Source organism: Nannospalax galili, unplaced genomic scaffold (assembly GCF_000622305.1).
Source record: "Nannospalax galili isolate Female #2095 unplaced genomic scaffold, S.galili_v1.0 scaffold162, whole genome shotgun sequence".
Classification (NCBI taxonomy): domain Eukaryota; kingdom Metazoa; phylum Chordata; class Mammalia; order Rodentia; family Spalacidae; genus Nannospalax; species Nannospalax galili.
The window spans coordinates 1,151,291-1,178,364 of NW_008350388.1; the positions used below are offsets into that span (position 1 = coordinate 1,151,291).

At 42.4% G+C, this 27,074-nt stretch overlaps 1 protein-coding gene and 1 pseudogene across 10 annotated transcripts in view; one reads left to right on the top strand and one right to left on the bottom strand.

The window, feature by feature from the left end:
* Window positions 1-27,074, bottom strand: part of Osbpl1a (oxysterol binding protein like 1A) — a 262,262-nt gene that overhangs the window by 87,551 nt on the left and 147,637 nt on the right. For 9 of the 10 annotated variants that reach the window (XM_029570707.1, XM_008847622.3, XM_008847624.2 and 6 more), the window contains one exon: window positions 19,355-19,517. In XM_029570707.1, the coding sequence (XP_029426567.1) occupies window positions 19,355-19,517 (163 nt within the window). Of the gene's footprint in view, window positions 1-19,354; window positions 19,518-27,074 lie in introns of those variants that run through there. The other variant, XM_029570708.1, reaches the window with a different exon arrangement.
* On the top strand, window positions 3,084-4,988 carry LOC103745692 (annotated as a pseudogene).

A 27,074-nucleotide genomic window follows, 5' to 3' on the forward strand; every position in this document is an offset into this window, starting at 1 on the left:
CAGTATTGGTTCCCCAGGTGTCTGGGGCCCCGAGACTAGGAATGGCGCAGGGCCCAAACTAGGAGTATAGAACGGCGAGGCGGGGGATGGAAGGGTGAATGTCGCTTAGGGAGTCCCGGCGCCGAGAGCTGCGCTATAGACTTACCCCAAGAGGCCTGAGGATAGTAGTCACCTTCATGTCTTTTAAGCATCTCCAGGATGCTTTGTGGAAGATGAGGCAGGACACTGGACTATCAAGAAGTATGCTAATGATTCCTGGCTTGTGAGGGGGACCCAGGATCTAAAACCCAGTTTTCTGACTCCTTGCTTAATACTTTATTTCGTCTCAAAACAGCAGCCATTCAATACCCCCCCCAAAAAAAAATTTTATAACAGGCCTCTGTTTCAAGTAAAATGGAAATTCAAAAGGATCCATTCTGACTTTACTCATCCTAGGCTCTAGGAAAAGCTTGGACGCATTCAAGAAATCTGCTTAAACAAAATTACCACAGCCTGCTCAGTGGGTACAACAGCTGAATTTCCATCTTCCAAATACGTATTATAGTTGGATTTTGAGAAACAAAATGATTCAGGGCTCCTGTTCTTTCTACTGCATTCTAGAACACAGCCCAAAGCACAGAGCCTCCCTGGTATCACATTAGGCCAATTCAGAAAAAGCAATTACTGAGCCACAGTGCTGGACAGTACCACAGCTTGGATGATGAGGCACACCTTTACCTCTGATGCAATACCCTCTGAATGATTTGACTTTCCAAAAGACCACAGCTTTGTTCTCTCCCTTGGAACAGAGGCATGCCGGTACCCCACACAGGGTTTTGCTTCGCATGGTTATAGTTACCTAAGGTCAACCATGGTTCAAAGTCATTACATAAAAAGTTTCAGAAACAAAACATTTGGTTTTAAATTGAACACCATTTGGAGCAGCAAGATGAGATCTCATGCCATCCACTCTGTCCTGAGTTACATGACGGTAAAAGTTAAAGTAAAAGGGCTGCTCCAAGGGAGCTAAAGAGGGAAAGCTGAATCAAGGTTGGAAACAGCAAGAAGGGAGGAGGAGTTCGTATCTACATTGTATGATTTGTTTCAAATGAAAAATATTAAGAATTTCAAGTCAAACTACTTTGTCTTTCCTGGTGTTAGTTAAAATGCATTTGTAGTTTATAATTTAGATGTCAGAAAAATCAAAAAGCAACACAACAAAAAATCTGGAGCATTTCTGAAACATTGCTATGCATAGAATATTGTGTTTGAAGTTTAAGAGATTCAAATTACAAGGAAGGGGCTTGCCTACTTTAAAGGTTTTGTTCGTTTTTTGTTTTGTTTTTTTTTTAAACTAAAAGGCAGATATATGGTAAACAAGAGACAGCAAAAGCTTCTATGAAGCAAAGACAGGCGTCCCTAAACAAGATTTCAATGGATGCACAAGCTTAAGACCCACGTTTTTCTTTTGTATGAGGCATTTCAAGAACACGTGTGGGACCACTGTGTTCACCCTGGGGACACACAATCAGATAGCACAATGCACCTTTGTCCTCTCCAGCAAGCAGCAGTCCCTATGTCTCTCCTCCTTGTCACGTCTTGTAGTCTGTCTCCCTGTCCTCTACGTCCCTCTTTCCCATCCCTCCATCCTTACTTTTCCCTACCTTGTTCCCCAACCCCTCCTCTAATACAACCGCCCTAAGGGCCCTGGCAAAAGTCACTAAATACCTCCATTCTGCAAAGCTCAATGGCCATTTTTCAATTCTAATTCTGACTTATCTACCATTTCTGATACTGCTTAATTCATTCCTGCCTTCCTTGTACTATGTACAAAGAAAGCATGTAGGATTCAGAAAACAGTAAGATCTGGTCACTACCTCTGATGCAATACCCTCTGAATGATTTGACTTTCCAAAAGACCACAGCTTTGTTCTCTCCCTTGGAACAGAGGCATGCCGGTACCCCACACAGGGTTTTGCTTCGCATGGTTATAGTTACCTAAGGTCAACCATGGTTCAAAGTCATTACATAAAAAGTTTCAGAAACAAAACATTTGGTTTTAAATTGAACACCATTTGGAGCAGCAAGATGAGATCTCATGCCATCCACTCTGTCCTGAGTTACATGACGGTAAAAGTTAAAGTAAAAGGGCTGCTCCAAGGGAGCTAAAGAGGGAAAGCTGAATCAAGGTTGGAAACAGCAAGAAGGGAGGAGGAGTTCGTATCTACATTGTATGATTTGTTTCAAATGAAAAATATTAAGAATTTCAAGTCAAACTACTTTGTCTTTCCTGGTGTTAGTTAAAATGCATTTGTAGTTTATAATTTAGATGTCAGAAAAATCAAAAAGCAACACAACAAAAAATCTGGAGCATTTCTGAAACATTGCTATGCATAGAATATTGTGTTTGAAGTTTAAGAGATTCAAATTACAAGGAAGGGGCTTGCCTACTTTAAAGGTTTTGTTCGTTTTTTGTTTTGTTTTTTTTTTAAACTAAAAGGCAGATATATGGTAAACAAGAGACAGCAAAAGCTTCTATGAAGCAAAGACAGGCGTCCCTAAACAAGATTTCAATGGATGCACAAGCTTAAGACCCACGTTTTTCTTTTGTATGAGGCATTTCAAGAACACGTGTGGGACCACTGTGTTCACCCTGGGGACACACAATCAGATAGCACAATGCACCTTTGTCCTCTCCAGCAAGCAGCAGTCCCTATGTCTCTCCTCCTTGTCACGTCTTGTAGTCTGTCTCCCTGTCCTCTACGTCCCTCTTTCCCATCCCTCCATCCTTACTTTTCCCTACCTTGTTCCCCAACCCCTCCTCTAATACAACCGCCCTAAGGGCCCTGGCAAAAGTCACTAAATACCTCCATTCTGCAAAGCTCAATGGCCATTTTTCAATTCTAATTCTGACTTATCTACCATTTCTGATACTGCTTAATTCATTCCTGCCTTCCTTGTACTATGTACAAAGAAAGCATGTAGGATTCAGAAAACAGTAAGATCTGGTCACTGCCCATGCTCTGTATATTAATTACTTTTCTGTTGCTATGATGAAGCACCGTGACAAAGGCAACTTATGTAAGGAAGAATTTATCGAGCTTATGGTTCCAGAGGGGGTAAGAGTCCATCCTGGCATGGGAGGCATGGCAGGAGGCAGCCAGAGCAGAAAGCTGAGCACTCACATCTTCAAGCAGGCCCAAGAAATGCAGAGATGAACTAAAAAATGGGGTAAGGCTATGACTTCTCAAAGCCCACGCCCAGTGACGCACGTCCTCCAGCAGGAACATACCTGCTCTAAAGGTTCCGTAACTCTCCCCAAACAGTGCCACCAACTGATCAAGTGTTTAAATACTTGGAGCCTCACATTCAAACCACCATAGTCCAGCAAACATGAACTGTGTAGGAAACAAATGTGTTCTCAATTTTTCTAGGTGCAACATCAGAAGTCAGAATATCAGAGGACAGTGGGACTGACACAGGGAAGCATCAGATCCCTTTACAGCACAGACAGTCTTAGGAAAGGGCTACGGCTGCTGACTGAGTTGAGTAAACTGACAAGAAAGAATGGTGAGGAGGAGGACGACAAAGTCACAACACACGAACTGTTCCAGGCAAAGGAAACAGCATTAGCCAATATAGGTAGTGATGAGGTGCTCGGGAAGATGGCAGAGGAAGGTGCAGACAGGAGCGAGGCTGCAAAGAAGGTGATGTAGCAGGCAGCAGAACATACATGATAAAGAAGCAAAAGCAGGCAGAGGGCAAAAAGAATAGAGAGCAAAGCTAGGAAAGAGGCATCATACAGCAGACATTTTTTGTTGTGTATTCAAAGTAACCAAACTTGTGCTTTCAAGCAACTACCTGCTACTTCATGGGTATTATCAATCATGTGATGGATCACATTGACTTGCCACTAAGCTAGAAAGCTCACCATCTCCAGCAAGTGAAGCTCATCACATTGCTGGTACTACCTCTACTAGCTAGTGTGAAATAGACCACTTTTATTCTTTATGGGACACACCTTCAAAGCACAACTCTCATCAATCTATCTTCAGAGTGGCACTGTTCCAAAAGGAGACCCACAGTTCTGAAGTGTTTATTCAAACATGTTTAGCTAAATTCAGTCATCAATCCTTCAATATTCTTACTTTTTACTCTCCCACATTTCCCCTGTCAGGACTATGTTTCTAAGAAGCACTAAGGCCATAGCCAATGTGGAGGTTTAATAATCTAGGTCAAAGCTGATCCAAAGAGGTGATTTTCAAGTCTCCTGGCAAAGTAATTCAGTGACAGACTTCAGTGTCTGAGATGAGAATTCAACTTTATATAGGAGGCTTTTCAATTCTGTGCCATGAATAAGTATCAAATAAACAGGCCAGGTGTGATCTACTGTCCACTGTTACTGGGCAATATATTAATGCCTTAGAGGGAATCAGAGAAGAGAATGCTTCATGCCTCCATGTGCCAGCTACAGCTGTCCTGCAGCATTCCAAGTCACACAACTCACCCCTTCAAAAACAAAAATCATTTTCTGGTGCTGCGCAGCATGGTGAGGAGCTTGTGTGTGCACTAGCAGCCAAGCCACCCAAGGGTTCGCTGCAGTCCATGCAGGTCTTCAGACACAAGCAGACTACCACAGCTGTGGTGCACTGCAAATGGGGAAATGGCCTCATTGAGGTGAACAGGCATCCTCTGAGATGATCAAGACATGCACGCTGCAGTACAAGTTATTGGAGCCAGTTCTGGGCAAAGAGCAGTTTGCTGGTGTGGACATCAGGGTCTGTGTGAAGGGTGATGGTCATGTGGCCCAGATTTATGGTATTCATTAGTCCATCTCCAAAGCCCTGGTGGCCTACTACCAGAAATACATGGACGAGGCTTCCAAGGAGATAAAAGACACCCTTGTCCACTATGACCGGACCTTGCTGGTAGCCAATCCCTGACACTGTAAGTCCAAAAACTTTGGAGGTCCTGGTGCCTGTGCTAGCTACCAGAAATTCTACCAGTGAGGATCAGGTTTACCTTTGTAATAAACATTGTGGGATTGCAAAAAATAAAAAATAAATGAAAAACTAAAGGAGAGGAGGGAGCAACATAGGTTTCATATAATGCATATGGAGTTTAACACAGTACAGGTGTGTGGGTATATAATGGATCTTAACTGTCCCTGTAAAGTCTCACGTGCTAACCACCACCACTCCAGGTTTGAGTTACTTGGAGAATTGTGGTAGAAACTAAGAGGCAGGATCTAGTGGGAAGTCTTGTGGTCACTGGAGGTGTGACCTTGAAGGGGATGTAGGACAGATCCCTTTCCTCTCTTTTGATTCTCAGTCATGAGGTGAAGAGATCTGCTCCAGTACGTGTGCCCACTATGATGTGCTGCTGTGTCAGGGTTTAGCAATGAGGCCACTGAGCTGTGAGCCAGAATAAACCTTCTCTCTTATAACTAATTACCTCGGGCATCTGTTACAGGGATGAAAGGATGACAACGCAGGCAAGGGTGTTGCACAACAACGTGAATATGCTTAATTCTACCACACAGGATAATGAAAATGGTTAATACAGTAAATTACATATAAATTTTTCTACGATAAAAACAATAACAAAAAACAAAAACGCAACTTCAAATGAAGATCAAAGGTCGGCATATTAGATGCATGGATTCTACTCTGGTCTTGGTAGCATTCCCCTCAATGCCAACTACAAAAGATAATCATATGGGAACAAAACTGGTTCATTTTTCTACGAGTATTTTTCAATACAACATCGGAAAGTTTATTTTAACAACACAGTCATAACATGTTGGCCCATCACTCTCATTTCCCACTGTTTTCCCCTAGAAACATTTACATTCCTGTAAGTAATAAGCAGAGGCATTAAAAAAAAAAATCTCTAGCAACTTCACTGACTCCTGAAAAATAGAGTAAAGGGGCCTGCAAAATTCCCGGCATTCTTCACTCACCTTTTGAAGGACAGGAAAATCTGCACAGCCCTAATGATAGGAAGTTCAAGACCTGGTGTAGTCTTTTTTTTTTTAAATTTTATGTGTATGAGTGTATTGCCTGAATGTATGTGAATGCACCCGCATCGTGCAATGCCGCAGAGGTCAGAAGAGGGCTTTGGATTCCCCTGGAACTGGAGTTAAGGACGGTTCATAGCCACCATGTGGATGCTGGGAATCAAACCCAGGTCCTCAGCAAGAGCAGTCAGTGCTCTTAACCGCTGAGCCATCTCTCCAGCCCCAACACCTGGTATAGTCTTAGGAGTTTATTCTGACTAGCTCCTAAAGGGTTCAGGTGAGTTGTAATGACTACTGTACTTTGAAGAAAAAGTACCAGAATGAAACACTATTTTACAAGGTAAATGCTCCAGTTTAAAGAGAAGCATTAAGGTTGACAGAGTCTCTGCCTGATTTAGAATACTCTAAAACAATAGTATTAATAGAACAGCTTTAAAAAAGAAAATCCAAAGTTGTTTTTAATGTGGTAAATGATCAGATGCTTAAAACTCTGGTCATATCAAAACAAATTATTCTCAACCACTTCAGACTGAGCAGGGTTCTATGTTTAGATATGAAGCGTTCTGCAGTCTCAGGTATGAAGGCAGTGTGCAGAGGTTTCAGAGAAGTGATTAGAAAAGATGGCTCTACCTAGGCAGTGGGTTAATCAGGAGACAGATCCTAATTGAACAGATCATGAGGTGGTGGTGGAGACAGTGGAAGGGAGGGTCTGAATGGGAGAAAGCAGCCTGCTGAGGACGTGCCTTGGCAGAGTGTTTGTCTTGTTCCCGGTGCCTGCTTGCCCTGTCTACCCGTCCCGCCCCCTTTCTCAGCCAACGTGAGGCTAGCAGTCTCTGTCACATGGGCCTTTCTGCTCTGTCACACCTTCCTGTACTGTGTGGCAACAGTTCTCCTGCAACTGAGCCAGCCACTATAACCCCAACCTCCAAAACCATGAGCTAGAATAAATCTTTCTTCCTTGAAGCTGATTTGCTAGATATTTTTGTCACAGTGACAAAATGTAACTAACATAGTTCCCCTTTCTCATCAATGGGAACCGACAGAGAATCACTGTGATTCCAACTTCACTCAAATTTAGATAATCCTTACTTTTGCCCTTCCAAAGTTTTTCAGAAATAAGTCAGAGTTTACAATATAAGCATGCCAATAATTCTCATGAGTTATCCCAATATGCATTCTACATGACCTTTGGAAAACAGCCCAAGAACAAACAGCACAAAGGAGTAGAACGTGGCAGAACTGTGGAGAAGATCCAAATCCTGCTTCCTCCTGTTACTTATGGTAACAGGAAAGGGCCAAGAAACACAGGCTCAGTTTAAAACCTTTATTGTTTATGGTTTTCCACGAAGTACGCATGTTCTAAAAAAGTCCAGAAAAACACAAGGTAGTAGTACTTAAAATGTTGGTGCCAAATTTTTACTTCGCCTTAAGTATAACTGCATAAACTCAAAAATAACACAGAAACAGGAGCATCACAAACAAAACCTATTTCAATCCCATTTAAAATAAATTATGAACTGATGGTAAGAGGAGTCCAGAAGTGGCTGCCAAAAGACTGCAGGAGTCACTTACTAAGGTGCTGATGAAGATGTGACTAGAACCGAGGCCACATACAAAGGTCAGAGACACTGTGGAATCCTCCCTAGGTGATGTCTGAGATCAAGGTCAGCCACCATGTACAGTGCTGCTTATGACAGAGACTTAAAATTACTTGCTTAGTCCTAAGAAACAAATCTACTACCATTTTCTCCAGCTTGTGAAATCTTTACACGTAACTGAAGATAAAGAATTGCATGAACCATAGCATGTGAGCTACTAGAAATCTTGTATGTATCCATTTGAATTCTAAGTCCCAAGTTTCTCAATTAGTCTTGTTGACAGCCTTTCTCAACATTATTTTCTGTAACATCAGAGAGGGATGCACTCTACAAAAAGCATAATTCTGCAACTGAAGATCAGGTACAGAATAATCTATAGTTTGGAAAGGGAGTTTCATGTGACCAACAAATCAATACTTACAAAGCATCTACAACAGGCTAAGGACTAGTTTTGGTGACAGATTAATGGGCTATGACTCCCACTGGTGCCTTCTGAGAATTCAATGTCCACTCTAGCAGAAGACACACATTAAAAGACCTACGTTTGGGAACAGGGGAGAGAAGCTACCTTTAGGGAAACTAGGGATAGTGTCTGAGGAAATATGACAAAAAGCTGCAACGGAAAGGATGAAGACTTCGAGGCAAGATACAGCCCCGGGTGTTGGTGAGAACAGGCAGGACCTGAAAGAACAGGTATGCAGCTCACAGTGCAGAGCAACAGAGGAGGGTGGCCAGATGCAAAGACACGGTCCTCAGAGGTTGGTGGTAAACTAGGTCAGGTCACAGAGCTTGGACTTTAACCTGCAGGTGATGGGAGTCAGTGACTAGAGGATGACTAACATCTGTTTTAGACTTTACACATGGATCTGATGTCCCATTTCCTATGGCTACTGTAATGATTACCACAGCTTGGTGGCTTAAAATAACAGAAAGGACTTAATAATTTGAAAGGCCAGAAGTCCAACATCAGCTTTCCTGGGTCAAAGTCAAAGTGCTGGCAGGACTGTACTGTCTCGGGGCTCTAGAGGAGAGCCCTTTGCTGCCTCTTTCAGATACAGGTAGCCCCAGCCTCCTGCCACACTTCAGTCTCTGCCATGACCTTCATGCCACCTTTCCTCTGTGTGGCTGTCTAAGCCCTCTGCTTTTCTCTCAGGAGAGCACTTGTGAAGGGATTTTTGGTTTAACCTGGACAGTCCATGATCTCCTTACCAATCATATCAATAATGATCTCATTGTGCATATGAGATAATGTTTACAAGTTCTAGCAATTAGGAGTAGGTATGTGTTTGGGGATCGCTTTTCAGCACACCACACCCAGTGACATACAATGTGAAAAACAATAGAGACAGGGATAGGAACAAGGAGACCTGTCGAGAGAGCAGTGTCATGTGTGTGGGGTCAAAAGGAAGGGAAGGGAGGACTACTGCACCAGCAGAGAGTCAATGCTAGACAAATGGTTTGGAGGAGGGGAGTAAGGGAAGGGAGTGAAAAAGGAAGCCCACCGGCAGTTCTGCCAGCACGTGGCTCACAGGGTCATTAAGCAGACATTGAACACAGGAGACAGAACAGGATGGCACATCCAGCTTCCATCACACGGTTTCAGATTCTTTGGGCCACGTGGTAATGTTCAGCAAATAAAAACAGGAAATTGTAAGGAAATCTTGTCTATAACTCGATCCTCAATATCATTCAATTTAGTCTTGAAAGCATAGCTCAAAATTTTACTTGCACAAACACTGGAACTCCTAATATGTGCAGCAGTCTATACCAGCTGTGAAGGATGCAAAGCTCCTCCTGGACGGACTTTACCATCTGATGAAGGGCAAGGCTGGCAAAAATCAGACAATCACATAAACAATTGCAACATGTCAATTAGGTTTTCCTGAGCCCTGTAGTGCTCAGAAGGATACTGTCTACTAAGTTCTTCAGGAAAGCAGAGAGACTTTCCAGTCTCATGGAAACTACTGACTGACCTCTTCTCAGCTCTGTCCTAGGGCCTCAAATCAGTCTTCACTCCTAAAATACACCTATGCTACTAGAATGTGAGCTCTTTAAGTAGGGACCATGCCATTTTGTCTTTGAATGGCCAATTTCTGGTATAGTGTAACCATATCTTAAAAACTGTTTACTGAAGGAAGCTTTCTGAAGCACTAATCTGGCAGTACTCTTGATACTTAATTACCTGTTGGTTCCCCACTATGGAACATGTTAAAATTCAAATTCTTCAGAGTACGCCTGTGGAAGGATAACACATACTGCTCCTAACACCATTGTGGCTTTCTTTATCTCTGGTTATCACCTCAGCGCTCTCTCCTGCTTCAGCCATGATGCCTGTCGTGACAGCTTTGCAAACTGTTCTTTTCCACCTCTGCATGTGTTCTGCTCCTCCTCAGAGAAAAGTCTCTCCTCATCTTACCTGAGTGGAAAACTCTTACTGATGCTTTCAAGATTCCACAAGGATCATATCTTATGAGCCTTTCTCCAACTTTCCAGTTTGCTGTCTTTTCTCCAAACAGCTTAACACTGTTTACATGTCATTTAGCACTATTTACTCACTTACCTGCCCACTTCATATCTGCTAAGCATTTCTTTGACTAACACTTTCTAGGAGCTTGACATCCATCTGTGAACTGAATAAAAGCGCCTCCTCTGTTGAGTGGCTTATAGTCTAGTTGTGTGCAATCAACAAGCAGATGCTCCTCATGTGAAACACACTGCTGAAAGGTGGGGAAGAAACAAGGGATAGACGATGACTATAAAGTTTTCCCTAAGAGAAAATGTAGAAAGTGAGATATTAAACACTACAGACATAGAGATGTCTTGGGCAAGAGACTTCCAGGCAGAGGAAATCACAAGGAACCAATGCCTCAGGGAGTGCATGCTTGGCAAATTCTAGAACTAGTCTGAGGTCAGTGCAACTAGAGAGAGGGCCAAGGCAGGTCTCTGGAAGATGGCAGAGAACCAGGCCCCTATCGATGCTGGCATTTAGTTTTGCTGAGAAGTAAAGTCATTGGAGGGGTCTGTGCAAAGGTGAAACAAGGTAATGCTTACAAAAGATCCCTCTGAATACAATACTCAAATACTGTGAGATGTAAGGCACAAGCGGGGAGACCAGTTAGAGAGCTGCTGAGACAATACAGAGAATGAAATTAGGTGGCATGACCAGATTCTGTCATTTAAAAAAAATTTTTTATTTCTCTTTTTATGTGTATGAGTGTATTGCCTGCATGTAAGTTCACCTGTGTTGTGCAATGCCCTCAGAAGTCAGAAGGCAATGTCAGATCCCCTGGAACTGGAGTTCCAACAGTTGTTAGTCAACATGTGGGTGCTGAGAATCGAACCTGTGTCTTCTGTAAGGGCAGTCAGTGCTCTTAACTGCTGAGCCATCTCTCCAGCCCCTCTGCCATTCTTAAGGTAGACCTGATAGGATTTGTTCATGGATTGAACATAGGAAACAAATAATGGTGAATAATGAAAAGATTTTCAGCACTAGCCTCCAGAAATAGAAAGGCAGATCCTCCTTTTATCATAGTGAAGAAGTCAGCCTGTGGAAGAAGTAGGTGTGTGAGAAGAACTTAAGAGTTCTCTTCTAGTTATTGAATGGTATTTAGGCATCCCCATTGTCCCATGAGACAGTTAAGTAACTACATCAAGTAGGTTAGATGAGTTGGAAATTCAAGGGAGGAATGAGGGTGGAGATAGGAAAGTGATGGTGTTACCAGTGTAGGGGCAGAGTTTAAAGGCATGGGGTAGATGAGCTCTTCAAAAGCCATGTTGCTCTGGCTTTGATGTGTGCACAAATCACCTGGGGATTTATACAAATGCAGAGTCTTACTCCTTGTATGAGAACTGAGGCCTTAGACTCTGCATACTTAGTAAGCTTCCAAGTGATCTCCATGTTACTGGTCTGGAGACTGCACTTAAGAGTACAAAGACTCTAATTTGAGGGTGCAGATGTGCAGTCTGGACGGTGCAACACCATGTTGTTATGTACCAAGTTCACACTCTAGAGCTGTACAATTCAGTTATCAAAAAAAAAAATTGCAAAGCTGGGTGTGGAGGCATACTCCTTTAATCTCGCATGTTCAGAAGCAGAAGCAAGTGGATCTGAGTTCCAGGCCAGCCTAGTCTACATAGTGAGTTCTAGACCAACCAGGGCTGCATAGTTGAGACCCTGTCTTAGAAAGAAAAAAAACCAAAATGTAAAACACTTCTCGTGTCTTATATTAAGTTTATGATTTTGTACTGACACAGTCATAGGTACTCTTGGCCACATGTGGTTAAACGCTTGATTCTAGAGAATCAGTGTAGAAAGAATACAAGAAAGGTTCTGTGTCTGTATGGTATGAGAGAGTGCAGAGAAGGATCACTGCATTAGCAAGAGAGCTTTGAACGACATCTGGTCATAGGAATAAGCACTCAAAAGTGCTTAAGAACAATGGGAAAGGAAACAACAAGGACTTACTTCTTCCTGGGTAAAGAATGGCATGATGTCCTTAGGTAAGTAGCAAGGGCTGGGATCCCAAGCACATATGGAGGGGCTGGCTTCAGTAAAGGGCCCAACAGCCATCACTGTGGAGCACAGAAGACAGGATATGGAAGTATATATGCCCATATGTTGCTGGTTTTGCTAATAGAAACAAAGTTTCTCAAGAATATAAAAGCCATGTCTCCATTGACTAGCACATGATAAAAACTTTTGGTGAGAGAATAAGTATGAAATAAGAATACAGAAACTATTAGAGAAAAGTAATAGGTTTGCTAGGTAGCAAAAGGGGTAGCAAACGTTAACCACCACGAATGTCACAATAAAAAGCAACTGTTACTGCTGTGAACTAGCACAGAAGGAGAAGGACAGCCCACAGCTGTGCAAGGTGAGTGCATGCAGGAAGACACGGGCAGCACAGAGGTTATGTGACAACCATGCAATCTCAGGAGGGAGGTGGGGTCACAAGAGAGACAGGGAATAAATGGAGAAGATGCCTTGGTGCGGTGACAGAGATGTCAAAACAAGGTTTGGAGAGTGGACTGAAGATGGGAGATAAAGGTCTCCTTGTGGGGTGTAGGAAACAGAATCTAGAGGATAATTAAAGGAAGGCAAATGGACAGTCTGACCTTGGGACTGAGCAGCTGCAGGGGACCAGAGCACCAGATCCCTTATCACATCCATCACCATCTTTATGCTTTGGTCCTGGCACCCAGCTGGCCAATAAACCCACCAACGTCAGACACTGGATCTTCCTTCCTGTTTCTACTATTCCTAACATAGCATCTGACATATCAAGCACTCAAATATATTTGGTTAACAGATTCTCTAAATGCTTAGGAAAGTACAAAAATACAATGACTACTAATACACTAACTAATTTCATCAATAAAAAAACAATTTAAAAAGATGTGCTCTGGCCTGGTGGTGCAGGCCTGTAATCACAGCACCTGGGAGACTGAGCCAGAAGGAGGCTGGTTCAGGCCATCAGGGGCAATGCAATGTGTTCAACAACAACCTGGGCTATGCAGTGAGACGATGTCATAAACACAACAATACAAAACAGAAACCTAAATACCCATTAAGTCAACCCAAAACTTAGCAGATAAATCCACTGGTATGTACCTGCAGTGCATATACAGCACAAGCAAGCTGTTGGGTCACTTTTGACGGTACAAGTAGAAAGCCAGAACACTCCCTGCCACTGCTGCCACTCTAGAATGTTGTATCATGTACACTAGAGAGGGTGTTTAGTAATGGGTCACATTCCCTGATTCTAAATTTGCTGTTCTTTGCACCAGCCAAATGATCTGTTTGTGCTCGGCAATCGGGGAAATACAAAAGTTATTAGAGACTCTGCCCTTAAAGGAACACATGTTAGGGAGCTAAGCAGTACCAAGGAAGTCACACAAAATAAAAAGAGACTATTTAGCCCATTATCAAGTCAACGGGACAATGGAGGAGTTCGGTGCCATGAGATGGGTAGGATCACCAAATACTAGCAGGTCCAGAGAACGGAACAAAGACGCAGATCAAAATATACAGCTCTTTAAGAAGCAAGCTGCAGAAAGAGAGACCTCTGGGTGTGTGGATGGAATCTAAAGAGCAGTGAGCAGTGTCTTACTCAGTGGTCTTGGTGCACTTCGCAGTTTTTACCAACAACATTAACAATGCTGGTCCAATCCAGTATCTTCTATATGCAAAACATCAGTGTAGATGCATTACCTCTCACCAGTTACCACCCACTACACTTTTTGCATTAAGCTATTTGAGAGAGGGCATAACTGTTCTGTATCTCTAATCTACTAGAAAAATCCAAGTCATTAACTCACTATCCTATGTTTTCTGAGTTTTGACTTGAAAAAAGACAGGATTTAATAAGACCAGCCCTTAGAACTGCTGAAAAATGAAGAGGCTTCAGTTGCATGACAAAATCATCTACTGGCTTTGCCAGTCCACACTATTGGATGTTATGCATTATTCATGCACAGGTCAACCAAAATAGCAGTAAGATGAAAACCTACCAGGAAAGCCTTTCTTGAGCAACTGATCTCAACATGTTTTCCAAAAGGAAAGTAATCATCCAGTAAGAACAAACATCTTGAACTTATTCACAGGGCTTTGTAAGAGAAAAGTATATATTCAGTAAAAATATTAAAATTTCTTGAGAGAAGTGACTTCCAGGCAGGCTGAGGCTTTGAAGACCCTGTCATAAAACAATTTTTTCACAGGACTAGGAAGCTGGCTCAGTGGGTGAAATGCTTGCCACACAAGAATGAGGAACTGAGTTCAGATCCTCAAGCACCCACATAAGAGCCAGGCATGGCAGCATCCATCTGTAACCCCAGGCCTTGGGAGGTAGATTCCAGTCGACCACCTGCAATGTTGAGCTCCAGGTTCAGTAACAGAGTCCATCTCAAAAACTAATGTTGGAGAATAATAGAGGAAAGCATCTGATGTTGACCTCTGGCCTCTACACATGCATGCACGAGCAAGTGCACCCTCAAAAATGCACACCACACACACATTTTCACATCTCCTCAATATCAAGAAAGGCTAGCTTAATTTATGCTTATGATTCAGGAGTTGAAAGTAAGATTCAGGAAAGTTTAGGTTTGTAGACTTTTGAAACCTTGGCTTCCTTTGACTGCATACCCAGCTCTGACAGCACAACCACCAGTGTGCCTGGGAGGCAATAAGGTGAGATGAAGCCTCAAAGCAGGTGTGAGTAAACAGCAGGGTCTGGATCAAAGCAGAGCCTGTGGGCTGCCTGACTCAGTGGCTGGACCTTCTTCTTGACAATGAGAAACAACTGAAGGATGTAAATGAGGAAACACCTGTGTGTTATCTACCCAGGAACATGGTGGATGGTGCAGACATAAGGAACAGGACAAGACTGAAAACACGTGCATGTTATCTACACAGGAGCACTGTGGACAGGCACACAGAAGGACAGGATAAGGCTGGGAACACAGATGTTAAGATGACAGCAGGTACAGCTCAGGTGACAAAGAGGAGATATCACATTTTCAATCCCTCTGTGCCCTTGGAGCTGTGAAAGCATATATGCTTACTCGTTTACTCCCCACAATAATTGTGAGGCCCAGCTGCTGATAAAGAAATGATACATAGCAAAGTGAAGTAAGTTGCCCAGGGGTAGAAGATGTGGGAGAACCATGATTTATCACCAGTCTTCAGACCAGCTCCTATACTTTTAACCACACCCTACATTAACAGAACACAAACAGATCACAGTGTCATGCAAGTAGGACAGGCCTTGGTCTGAGTTTCATGGCCATAGAACATCACTGTCATGAATCAATCCCTAGTTTCTACCTCAAGAGATGAAAGAGAAGCCAGTCACATAAACGAGCCAACCCCAGGAGGAATGAGATCTGGGAGAAAGACCAAGAATTGATTTTGTACATAGCAAGCCAACAGCAAATATGTCTCTAGCCTAAGGACAGGGCAGGAGACAGAAATTTTCAAACTGTAGCCATATCCTAATTTATGGAACCCATGATTATGCTACCTGTCCTGGTAAAAGGGATTTTTCATATGCAAGTTTAGATTTACAGATGGTGAGTGTGTCCTGGAATCTTAGGGTGAGCACAATGTAATCACAAGGGCCCTTTCAGAAGGGAGGGAGGATGGTCAGAGTAAGGGAAGGCAAGTGACACACTCTGGCTCTCTGATGGGCCTTGAGCCAAGGAACACAGGCAGGTTGCTAGAGCAAGAGGAGATTCTCTGCTAGAGCCACTAGAAAGCACAGGCCTGCTGATACATGATTTCTAGGACTTCCGACTGCTAGAACTCTAAAAGAATCTTTATTACGTAAGAGTCTGATTTTAAGTTAGTATTTTAGGTTACATGTTATTTAAACACAAGCTAAGGAAGCAGTCATTTAAAATCTCCTTGGGAAGGCACAAGGACAGATGAGGAAAGGGGCATGTTTCTTCTTTTATAACAGAAGTGAAGGAGGAAGTGGGAAGCGAGGCCACTGTGTAGACACTGGAGTGGGAAGATGAAGTCATTTCTAGGCCAGGATTGTGACAACCTCAGTGAATTATGTGGCTAGGTCAACAGCAGATCAGGACTTGAACTGAGGGCATCAGACTCTTCATTCTAATGCAGCTTCTATGCTCTTCTGAATGATTCCTAAACTTGCCATGGGAAATAGTAGAGAAGCCACAGGTGAGCAACTGTGTTCAGACAAACGTAACAAACTGTGTGCACACTACTCACGGCTTGCCACTGCCCCTCATCACTCCCTGTAGCCAGGATCAAATGTGCTTCCAGAGCAGGCACCTGGACTGCCTCAGGAGCAGCTCAACACAGTGAGATCCGACAAGCTCACCTCAGCCACCAGCAGATAGGGAATCCTGATCGGGACTACGGCTCTTTATTTCTTCCTCCCAGAGATGACTATGGGGGTGACCATTAAAATATGACCGAGAAGCAGAGAGGTCCAAGTCGCCACTGCTAAATGTAACTCAAGAAAAGGATGATGAAGAAACCTGCTCTGCAATTGAAGAATAGCACACTGGAGCTGAATCCAAAGAGAAAGAGTCCCAAGACACGCTGACCCAGAACAATGGCACAGACACTTACTCTCGCTGTTTGCGAAGCCTGGGTATACTGTGAATGCTCAGAAGAAGACCTGGAAGAGGCTGAGACCATTAACCACCTCTGAAGAAGAAAGCAGGGTTACCTGGGAACGGGGTGAAGTGAGAACTGCGATGGGCTCTGTATTTTGTTGTTGCTCTTACCATCATTTTCTTGAGACAGGGTCTTACCATGTAGCACTGACTGGCCTAGAACTATGTAGACCAGGCTGGCCTCAAACTTACAGCTCCTGCCTCTGGCTCTGGAGTGCTGGGATTAAAGGTGTACAGCACTAGGCCTGGTTACTGATTAATGTTTTATAAATATAGAAGACGAGCAGCACAAGAACCTGGAACCCTTTATATTCAGATCTCCACATACAATCATGTGATCCTCGTGGTGCTCCTTTAGGGAAGTCCCTCACTCACTGAAGGAATACGTGAGCTAACACCAATAGACATGCCACAGGCTGATGTGTGACAAACGTCAACCGTCTTCAACATCACCTGCCTACCCTCCTACCCGCCCACCATGGTAGACACTTTACCTTGTCAGTCATTCAGCTGCTTTCAAATCCTACCTTTCCTTTTCCAGCAAGAATCACTCTTTTCATACATCCCATATTTAAGGAACACCAGTCTTCTGATGATCTCCAAATCTGGCTGTTAAAATTACATGTTCCTTGTCACTGAATTCTCTCACACATCTCTGGATAATGTTTGCTTCTGTCTGTCTTCTATAATGAACTGTTTTCTCCAGCATCTATATCCTACTAATCCACTTCCTGTCCTGTTACCAGCACACCTCCTTGAGGTTCCTTAACCTGATCTTCCCTGGTTCTCATTCCTACCATCTCTCACCATACTTCCTTTCTTTCATTTCTGCTTACAAATTTGATCCTTCACAGGTTTTCTGCCTCCATGGTCAATCTTTGTGAAACCCAGTGTATGGTCACCTGTTACATAAGCATTTAATTTCCTTCTATAAAACACTGTCTCAATGTCATGGATCTCCAGTCACCTGCCTGTTACCTTTCCCTCCTCCATCCACAATTATCTCAAATAATCTCAATTCCTAAAATCAAACTCAGCTAGGTATGGTAGATCATACCTATAATCCCAGCACTTGAGAGGCTAAAGCAGAAAGACTGTGAATTCAATGTCAGCCTGGAGTATAGGGTGAGACAATGCCGCCCCCCCAACACACACACATTCTCTCACACTCACACTCTTCACCTCTGTACCTACCCTACATCTCCCATTTGTCCACAATGAATACCACCACTACTATTGGTGCTGGCTGCTCTGGGGTCCTTGCTTTTTGAAGATATACTATGCTGTCCTTTAGCGTGTTTCTAGAACAAAGTTAAGCATTTCCTTTGCTCCAGCTGGCCTCCCCTCTACTTTGCCTCTGGGCACACTGAACTCTAAGGACTTCTCTGAGATTTTTTTTTCTCCCTCCCTCCTCCTCCCCAGAACGTGTGACAATACCTGGCACCAGAATGTTCCCTGAGCAGAGGAACAAATCAAATGTGGAGTTTTACCAGGGTTTTCACCCTAGCTTATCATGCACTTTTTCAAAATAGGCAGATTCCATGATAAATTTTCAGTAGCCAATTTTTTAAAATATATTTTATTATTTTTATTTTATGTGTATGAGTGTATTGCATGCATGTATGTGAGTGTACCCGTGTCCTGCAATGCAGCAGATGTCAGAAGAGGGCTTCAGATTCCCCTGGATCTGGAGTTAAGGACGGTTCATAGCCACCATGTGGGTGCTGGGAATTGAACCTGTCCTCTGCAAGAGTAGTCAGTGCTCTTAACCGATGAGCCATCTCTCCAGCCCCGCCCCTGGAACTGGAGTTAAGGACGGTTCGTAGCCGCCATGTGGGTGCTGGGAATTGAACCCGGGACTTCTGCAAAAGCAGTCAGTGCTCTTAACCGCTGAGCCATCTCTTCAGCCCCACTAGTAGCCAATTTTTTAATTAGACTTTTAAATATTTATTGTGTGTACATGGGTGTATGTGTGTGGGAGTACACAAATGCCACAACACATGTGGAGGTCAGAGGACAACTTGTAGGCACTAGTTCTCTCCTTCTACCATGTGGATCCTTAGGACTGACCACAGGTCATAAGGCTTGACAGCACCTTTACCCACTGAGCCATCTCACCACCCAGTGATGAATATTGGTCCCAGATGTCAGACTCTTGTTTTAATAGTATGACACAACACACAGCAGTTGGGCTGAGTAGATGCCTCAGTGGGTAAAGTGCCTGCCATCTAGGCATGAAGACATGAGTCTTGATCCCATGTAAAGCCAGAAGCCACAGTTTTGTGCCTGTGATTTTAGTGTTCCTATAGTAAGAGGGACAGATGGCAGAACCCTCAGGAACTCTCAGGCCAGGTGCAGTGGTGAACAACAAAAGAGACGCTTTCTTAAACAAGATGGAAGGCAAAGACCAACATTCAAGGCTGTGGCGTGTGTGTGCTCGTCCTCACACAAGTCTGTCTACACACACACAAACTCCACAGCAGTTTTGGGACTATACTGGGTTATTTCTATGGATTTATTCTGGGAAACTCCAGGTGACATCCACTCTTACCAAGGCACTTGGGTGGTAGACTCTACCTTCCCAGTGACACAAATCAAAGTACTCTGGGGTTACCTGACAGCGCATCATAGAACTCGTCCTCACTCAGGATGCTCGGAGGCGGAGAACCTTCAACCAGGGACTGCTCTAGTTCATGATGTTCAGTGGCTAAAGTCTCCAGTGCTTCTGACAAAATTTTGGTTTTTTCTTGCTCCTGTTCCAATTTAAAATTCCTCACCTAGAAGAAAATAGATATACAAAAGAGTTCAGAGACAGGCAATACAGATTTTCTCAGAGGAAGTAAAAATTACACGCTTTTGATCTCCTTCTACTGCAGCATCAGAAATGAAAGCAGGCACATTATATACACACAGATGAATGAGCAAAATTACTAAGCTAATTTTGGTCTTCCCAAGGGGCCTTTTCTCACAACAGCTTAGCTAATGAAAATAGATTACAAACTATGAAACAAATCCCCCTCAAATGATCAGGATCCTAGCAAAAGAAAATTAAACAGTCAATTCAGAAATCATATTTTTAGAAAATATTTCTCCCTTAATATTAATCGTGAAATTAAAAAAAAATCACTCCAGCAAGTTTTTTAAGTATTTTATTTTTATTTTATGTGTATGACAGTATAGCCTTGTACACTTCAGTGCACTCGTGTTGTGCAATGCCTGTGGAAGTCAGAAGAAGTCGTCAGATCCCCTGGAACTGGACTTACGGACAGTTGTAAGTCATCATGTGGTTGTTGGGAATCAAACCCAGGTTCTCTGCAACAGCAGCCAGTGCTCTTAACCACTGAGCCATCTCTCCAGCACCCTCCAGCAAGTTTTTTAACTAATGAATTGTCATCCTAAACGTTAAAATATATACATCATTAGAGGGACTCTCCTCGTTTATTTCCAAAACAGCTGTAACAGGTATATCAAAAAAAGGGCAGCAAGTTGCTGTGTGATTAACTATAACACTGGCTATATTTAATATGGATATATTAAATGGGTATTCTAATATCCATTTTTCCAAAGTTTTATTTCAACTGTACACTTTGCCTTTAATTTAGTACACTAAAAAAAATAAGGGATTACCAGAAAAGCCTGGTTGGCTTTTTCTGCCTTTGAAGACACCATCCATTCCTTGCACAAGGTTCAGAACACCTGGACGCAGTGCTGCACTAGACTCCTCTAACCCTCAGGTAGCCAATCCACATAAGACAGCACATAGGACACTTGGTGGGGAGTTTCACCTACTGTACAAAGAACCCTAGAAACCACTGCCAATCCTTCATCTTGCTCAGGTAAAAGCCAATGCAGCAGCTTTCACGGGAGCCAGAGAAGCATCTCCACAGTGGTCGCTGCATGCGCTCAGAAGTCTCTTCTCATTCATTTCTACCCTTTGTATGTTTTTGCCATCACCTCATAATCTAACTGAGCAGTATTCACCCCAGTGGTCTTTAAACTTCTATTTTCAATGTTGCAGCAATTTATCTATTTCTCAAAGATAATCCCCAAAACACAAAGACTCTTAAAAGCTGGGTGTGATGACACAAGCTTGTAGTCCCAGCACTTGGGAGGCTGAGGTAGGACTGAGAGTTTGGAGCCAGCCTGGCCTGCAGCATGGGACCCTGCTTCAAAGAACAAACACACTATAGAATTGAATTGATGTTTTAGAAAGTAGAACTGTGCTTGAACCTTCTTTGACTTTCTTCTCCCCTCCCTGTGGATCCCAAAGGTGGGCTTGAATCTGGGGGATACTCCCGACAGTTTGAAAGGCACTGGGTAGGCAGCTGCTGTCCAATTCTCCTTCAGGTCAAACCCCAGATCTCCAGGTCTGAGAGCTGGAGTCTTTCACAATGGCTCCCTTGCATCATTCCCTCCACTGAGTCTAACCCTTTCGCATCCTGACATTAGCTCTCATTCTTCTCCTTATGGCCCTGAAGAAGGAAGCAGCTGCCTCTGTTCCGACTCCAGGGCTCTCTGTGGCGCTGAGGTCCTGGTGGCTGCATATTAGGTCCAATACGCTAATATAAAGTTCTGCCTATAAGACAAAATACGGTTTGGTTTCAAGGCTCAGTTCACTGCACAAACAGGGTTAAGTCTTTATCATCTTGGGAACAACTCCAGTTCTCAGGCACCCCCGTGTTTATCATTACAGCAATGAGATTATAATTATTAGAGCTGTGATAATGAAATAAAAATAGCGATAAATGGTAAGCAATAGTGAACAGAGACAACATGAATAACTAACAAAAATTAAGCACTTATATGATTGTATTTTACAGCAAACTCAAAAATACTTGCAAGTATTCTCATAATCAAAATAGAGTCTCCAAAGAAGAAATACTTGTGCTATGGCCGCAGTCAATGTAAAATGATAAAAAGCTGTCCTCCTTCCTTATGGGTACGATGAATGGTTCATTATCTTTAAATAAAGGTGACACATTTGAGCACCAGGTCTAAAATGTTCCTTTTCTTTAAGTGGAAAAGTTCTTTTGGTTGGTTTTTGTTTTGTGGGGGTTTTTGTTTGTTTGTTTTAAGATTGGGTCTCCCTGTAGCCTCAGCTGGCCTGGAACTATGGAGACTAGGCCGGCTTTTAACTCTAGAGATCCACCTACCTCTGCCTCCCGAATGTTGGGATTAAAGGCATGCACCACCATGCTTAGCAAGTGGAAAAGTTCTATCAGCATTGTTTTGTTTGTAGATACCAAAACAGCACAGCAAGAAGATCTAAATCCTTTCCTCCCTCTCTTTGGATTTATCACAGTAACTTTCCAAATATAAAAAATGCAAATGTGCTGTTGACACTGTACCTTTAAATAAAAAGAGAATAATTCCTTCCATTTAGCAAATGTATACATTTTAATACTAAATTTATGTGAATTTCAGCCAAGTGGCAAATAAATAATCAGGGCCTTTAAATAATCTTCTCTACAAAATCTTGTTCAAAACATACCTGAGCCTTTATCCATCTAGCATAAACATCATTAAATTTATACCACATCTACATCTCTTTCTCACTCTTAAGAGAACAGATGAACAGGGGTAGGGATGGAGAGGAACAGTGCTACCCTCCTCGTGCTGACCTTGTTCATCCTTCAGTAGACCTGAGAGTACTTTTATGAATTCTAGGCCTCAAAGGATTTACTGCACTGAAGAATTCTTGCTATACAACTATTCACAAAATGGTAGTCTTCCCCAGGAACAAGTGATATGCATGGAAAAGAAACTGTAGGTGCCAAGAGCTACACAGGGAAGCTTTCTCACTGCTTTAAGTAAGCACCTGAGTGGACACCTAATGGCCATATTAATGCTAATAGTAGAGAGGCTATCTGGACAATGAAACCCCAAATCCTCTACAATGACAGCATTTTGAAATTAACTAGGGGAAATCTTGCATTGAAAAATCAGTGTAAAACTCCTAAAAAAAAAAAAAAAACCCAAAACTACAGCGTGCAATTTCATAAAATATTCACCTTACTTTTAAATATGTTTCCAAATTTTGATCTGCTAGCTAGCACTATGCTGCAACAGAAACAGCCCCTCCTGTGCACCGCTGGTGACCTTCTGATCACAGGTACGAGGCTTGCTTTGTTCACATTTTCTACCAACTCAAGCAAATCTACTACAAGATTTTTAAATGTTCAAGCTATTCTATCCTAGTTATGCTGAAGGAACAGAGAACGTCTTCATACAACTAATGGACTCCAATATGTGTTTATAGTTACATTAGAATATTTTAGACTAAGGTTCGTTACAAAAAATCAACAAATAATCAAGAGAACACAAATCTTAAACTCATTAGATCAAAGCATGGAACAGTAGCATAGGCACTGCTGTCTGAACCCCCTTGACAGTAAAGCAACTGTAAACCTTTGCAGTAGTCTCTCTCCTCAAACACTTTCCTTTTACTCCATTTCATGCTAGAAGGTGAAATCCTCAGTGAATGTTTCCCAAGTGAATGGATGCCAGCAGAAAATCCAGTTTAACACAGCCATGTATGTGCTAGTCAGTTTACACACACTACACCTTACCTTTCCTTTTAGAAAGTGCCCTGCTATTTATCGAAGTTTCACAGGTGTTAAATGAGCCTGACGATGAACAAATCATTTGGCAAAGGCACTCAATTATTGGGGAACTGCTGATGAATATTCAAAGAATACCGTGTGTTCACCAACTGTAAGTAAGATAAGTGATCACTTCTACCTGATATGAGTTCTCCCATCCACAAGTCTGATTCCCACACTAAGTGAAGGACTGCCATGGTTTTAATGTGGCCTGCAAATTTCCTGTATTAGAAATCCAATCTCTAAAGCTGTATGTCAATAGTATGTGGAAGTAAAGCCTTTAAGCAGTAGTTAGGCTCAGATGAGGTTATTTGGTGTGGAGGTTTTGATGGCACACTCCAGCTAGCAAGCTTACCATGTGATAGCAACAAGATATGAACCAGGAGGAAGACCCTCAGACACTGAACAGATGGTAGTCTCATATACTTAAGGCTTCCAAGCCTCCAGAACTAAAGGGAGTACAGCTCAGAGGTGGGACACTTGACTATAGCCTCTAGAACTGTCTTTATTGCATATAAATTACTCAGTGTATGGTGTTCAGTTTACAGCAACTGAAATACCGACTAAGATAAAGATGGAGTATTCATATGAAATGCAAATTGGTCCTTGTCACTTCTAAATCTACAGTCAGAATAAATCAAACACTATACTCCAGGGTCCAGGAATGTTACACTTTGATCCCATGAGAGGCATGAGATGGTCTGGAAACTCACACTCATGGTGGGATATGCCCACAGCTGGCTTTGATGATTTACAAAGCATCTTTGTACACAAAAGTTTCAGGGATGTCACTGGCTAACACAGTTTTCTATGCTATCTTTCACCACTTTTTCAAATGAAACAAATTAATGCCCCTGCTGAGAAAGAGACCATGGGGGAAGGTCCAGTAGAATTTAAAAAAAAAAAAATGCTGGAATATGTATTTGCCATGAAGTGTTGGGAAGTGGTCAGATTCTGAAGAGATTTGTAAGAGCCTAAACACATTGCAGACAGACTGTGTGATGTCAGAGTAAGGCAGGAGGCAAAGGTGGATTCATGGTTTGGAGCTGAACAATCAGGACAGAGTTGTGATTACCTAACAGGGGGCATACTGCAGGAGGACAGGCCAGCTGGGAACTCAGTTTCCTGTATGGTAAGTGTAAGGTACTATGAGACATTCATGTATAGAAGTGGACAACCAGGGGATATCAACTCAGGTGCTCAAGGAAGAAGAGGCCTTGTATTATACAGGTTGCATTTTAAGCCATAACACTAGATAGGGTTACTAAGGGAACAGCAAGAGAGAAATGAGACACCTGGCCAGTGTTGACCCTGATGAGCAAGGTTTAATCGAGTCACTGATGATGTAGGGATGAGAGATAATGGTTGCTAGAATGATGTTCTTTAGACCTAGCCCACAGGTGCACAGCTAGTCTTTACAGGGGGGACTAGGCAGTTCACCCTCATGCAGGAGAAAGGCAGCATTATATGGGCACAGATTCAGGTAGGTACATATAACTTCATGTTTTCTTCAGATTGTTTCTGTTGTCTTCTTGTATATAAAGAATATAGACGACAGGAAACATTATCAGACACTGGTCCTAGAACATAATTTTTTAAAAAGTCTCTAATCTCAACATGATGGAAGTATGCCTTGAAGTTCAAAATAAGATGGGTCCTAAGGCCTACAGAGCCTCATTCACACAACGCTAGTCAACTCAACAGCAGCAACGTTCAGCTTACAGACTGTGACTGGCTCCTGGCACCATCCCTTACATACATTCACTGTTGCCTTAATTCAATTTTGTTCAGGCTAAGAGAAAAGGAAATGCTGTTCAGAACAATCTCAGTATTTTCCTGCCCTCAAACTCCACTCCTGGAGAGAGGACTGATCTAGCTGCTGACATGCTGGAAGAAAAAGGTCTCTGTGGAGCTTCTTAACAGCGGCTCCTGCCAAAAGTGGGTAAGCACAATCACTTCCAAGGTATTCTCAGACATTTAAATCAAGGTGGCTTTGGGGACAGTCCTTTATCCGACAGACTCCCCCACCAGTGCACATGAAAACACTCGTGAGTAGGAATAAGGAATTTCCCCAGTAAAAAGTAGTATTTGACTTAAAGATTTGGCGAATAAATTGAAGGGAAGGGCAAAAATAAAGTCATAATAAAATTCTGAAAAATCTGTATAACCCCAGAGTATTTGATATGTGTTTTTGTCAGAATGATTTTAAAAATAACCTCCCTTGGGTCAGACATGATAAGGTGGTACAGGGCTTTAATTCCAACACTCCAAAGGCAGGGGCAGGCAGATCTCTGAGAGTTCCAGGCCAGTCTGGTCTACATAGGGTTTTCAAGGCCAGTCACACTGAAAGGAATTTGGGGACAAATTTGAGGGGGAAGGCAGTCAAATTTATATAAATAAAATATAGCCAACAAAATTGGGGGGGGTAGTAAGGGAGGGTGCAAATAAAGGATGGAATCAAAATATATTGTAAGAAATTTGCAAAAATTCAATAAAAAGCAAACAAAAAATAACCTCCTTTAAAAAACCAAATTAAAGGAAGACTAGTTCTGCATACAAGTGACAATGTGTCAACTTTTTATGCACTGCTCAAAAAGAGAGAGAAACAGATTGAGATAATGTGGTATTCTCTTTCACACAAAATGATGTCCACAGTATGGCACCCACAATGAATGCTGTATGTTCTCCAGGGCTCCTTTAATGGCTCTGGAATTTCATCTAATTTGATACGAGAATGAGCTCATAAGAATTCTCTCTTCAGTTCAAACACTGGACCACCTGACACACTGTAATACTCACACAAGGCATTTCTCTCATTATGTCCATTTTACAATGCAAAAGCAGCACTCACAAAATTTTCTTAAAAGCACAATATGTCACTAAATAATTTCCAAATTATTTCAGATTACTGTATAGGTTAGAATTTCAAAATGTTTTTAACTGGCTCAGCATGTGAAGTACACAACAGAATGTTAGGCCACGTGATGGTGGTCATCAGACATATTTTAAACAGATTTCATACAACACAATTGGTTAATGTTGGCTATATAAAAATAGTAAAATTCCTCAGGAGGCAGAGGCAGGCAGATCTTTGTGAGTTCAAGGCCAGCCTGGTCTACATACTGAGTTGCAGGACAGCTGGGGATATAGGGAGACCCTGTCTCAAAAAGTCCAAAAAAAAAAGAGGTAAAATTCCTTCACATATTAAACAGATTCTGGAATTGCTTTGTTGTTTTGTTTAAAACAGGGTACTATGTAGCCCGGGCTAGTCTGCAACTTTAGCTGAAGATGACCTTGAGCTTCTGAGTCTCCCGCCTTGGCCTCCCAAGAGCTGAAGGGCAACAGCACCACCGTGACCGACTTTGGAATTTCTTAAAGTCTACTTTTTTTTAAATCATATCTTCTTAACTCTCAAATATGTGTTCAAACTGTACTGCTCATTTCTGGATTGATGCCTGGACTGTGCTCAAAGGCAATGAGTGGAGAATTATTTGTAGATGAATACTGAGGTGCACACTGATAGGAGCTCGCAGAGGTGTGAACGAAAAATACAACACAGACTTTCTTAAGAAGGTCCTACTCGGGAGGTTTTGTATTACTGTTTCAATTTCTTTTTGTGTTATGGGTCTGTTTAAGCTGTTAATCTCCTCTTGGTTTAGTTTTGGTGGTTCCCATGCCTTTAGATATCTGTCCATTTCTTTTAGGTTTTCAAATTAGTGGCATATAGGTTTT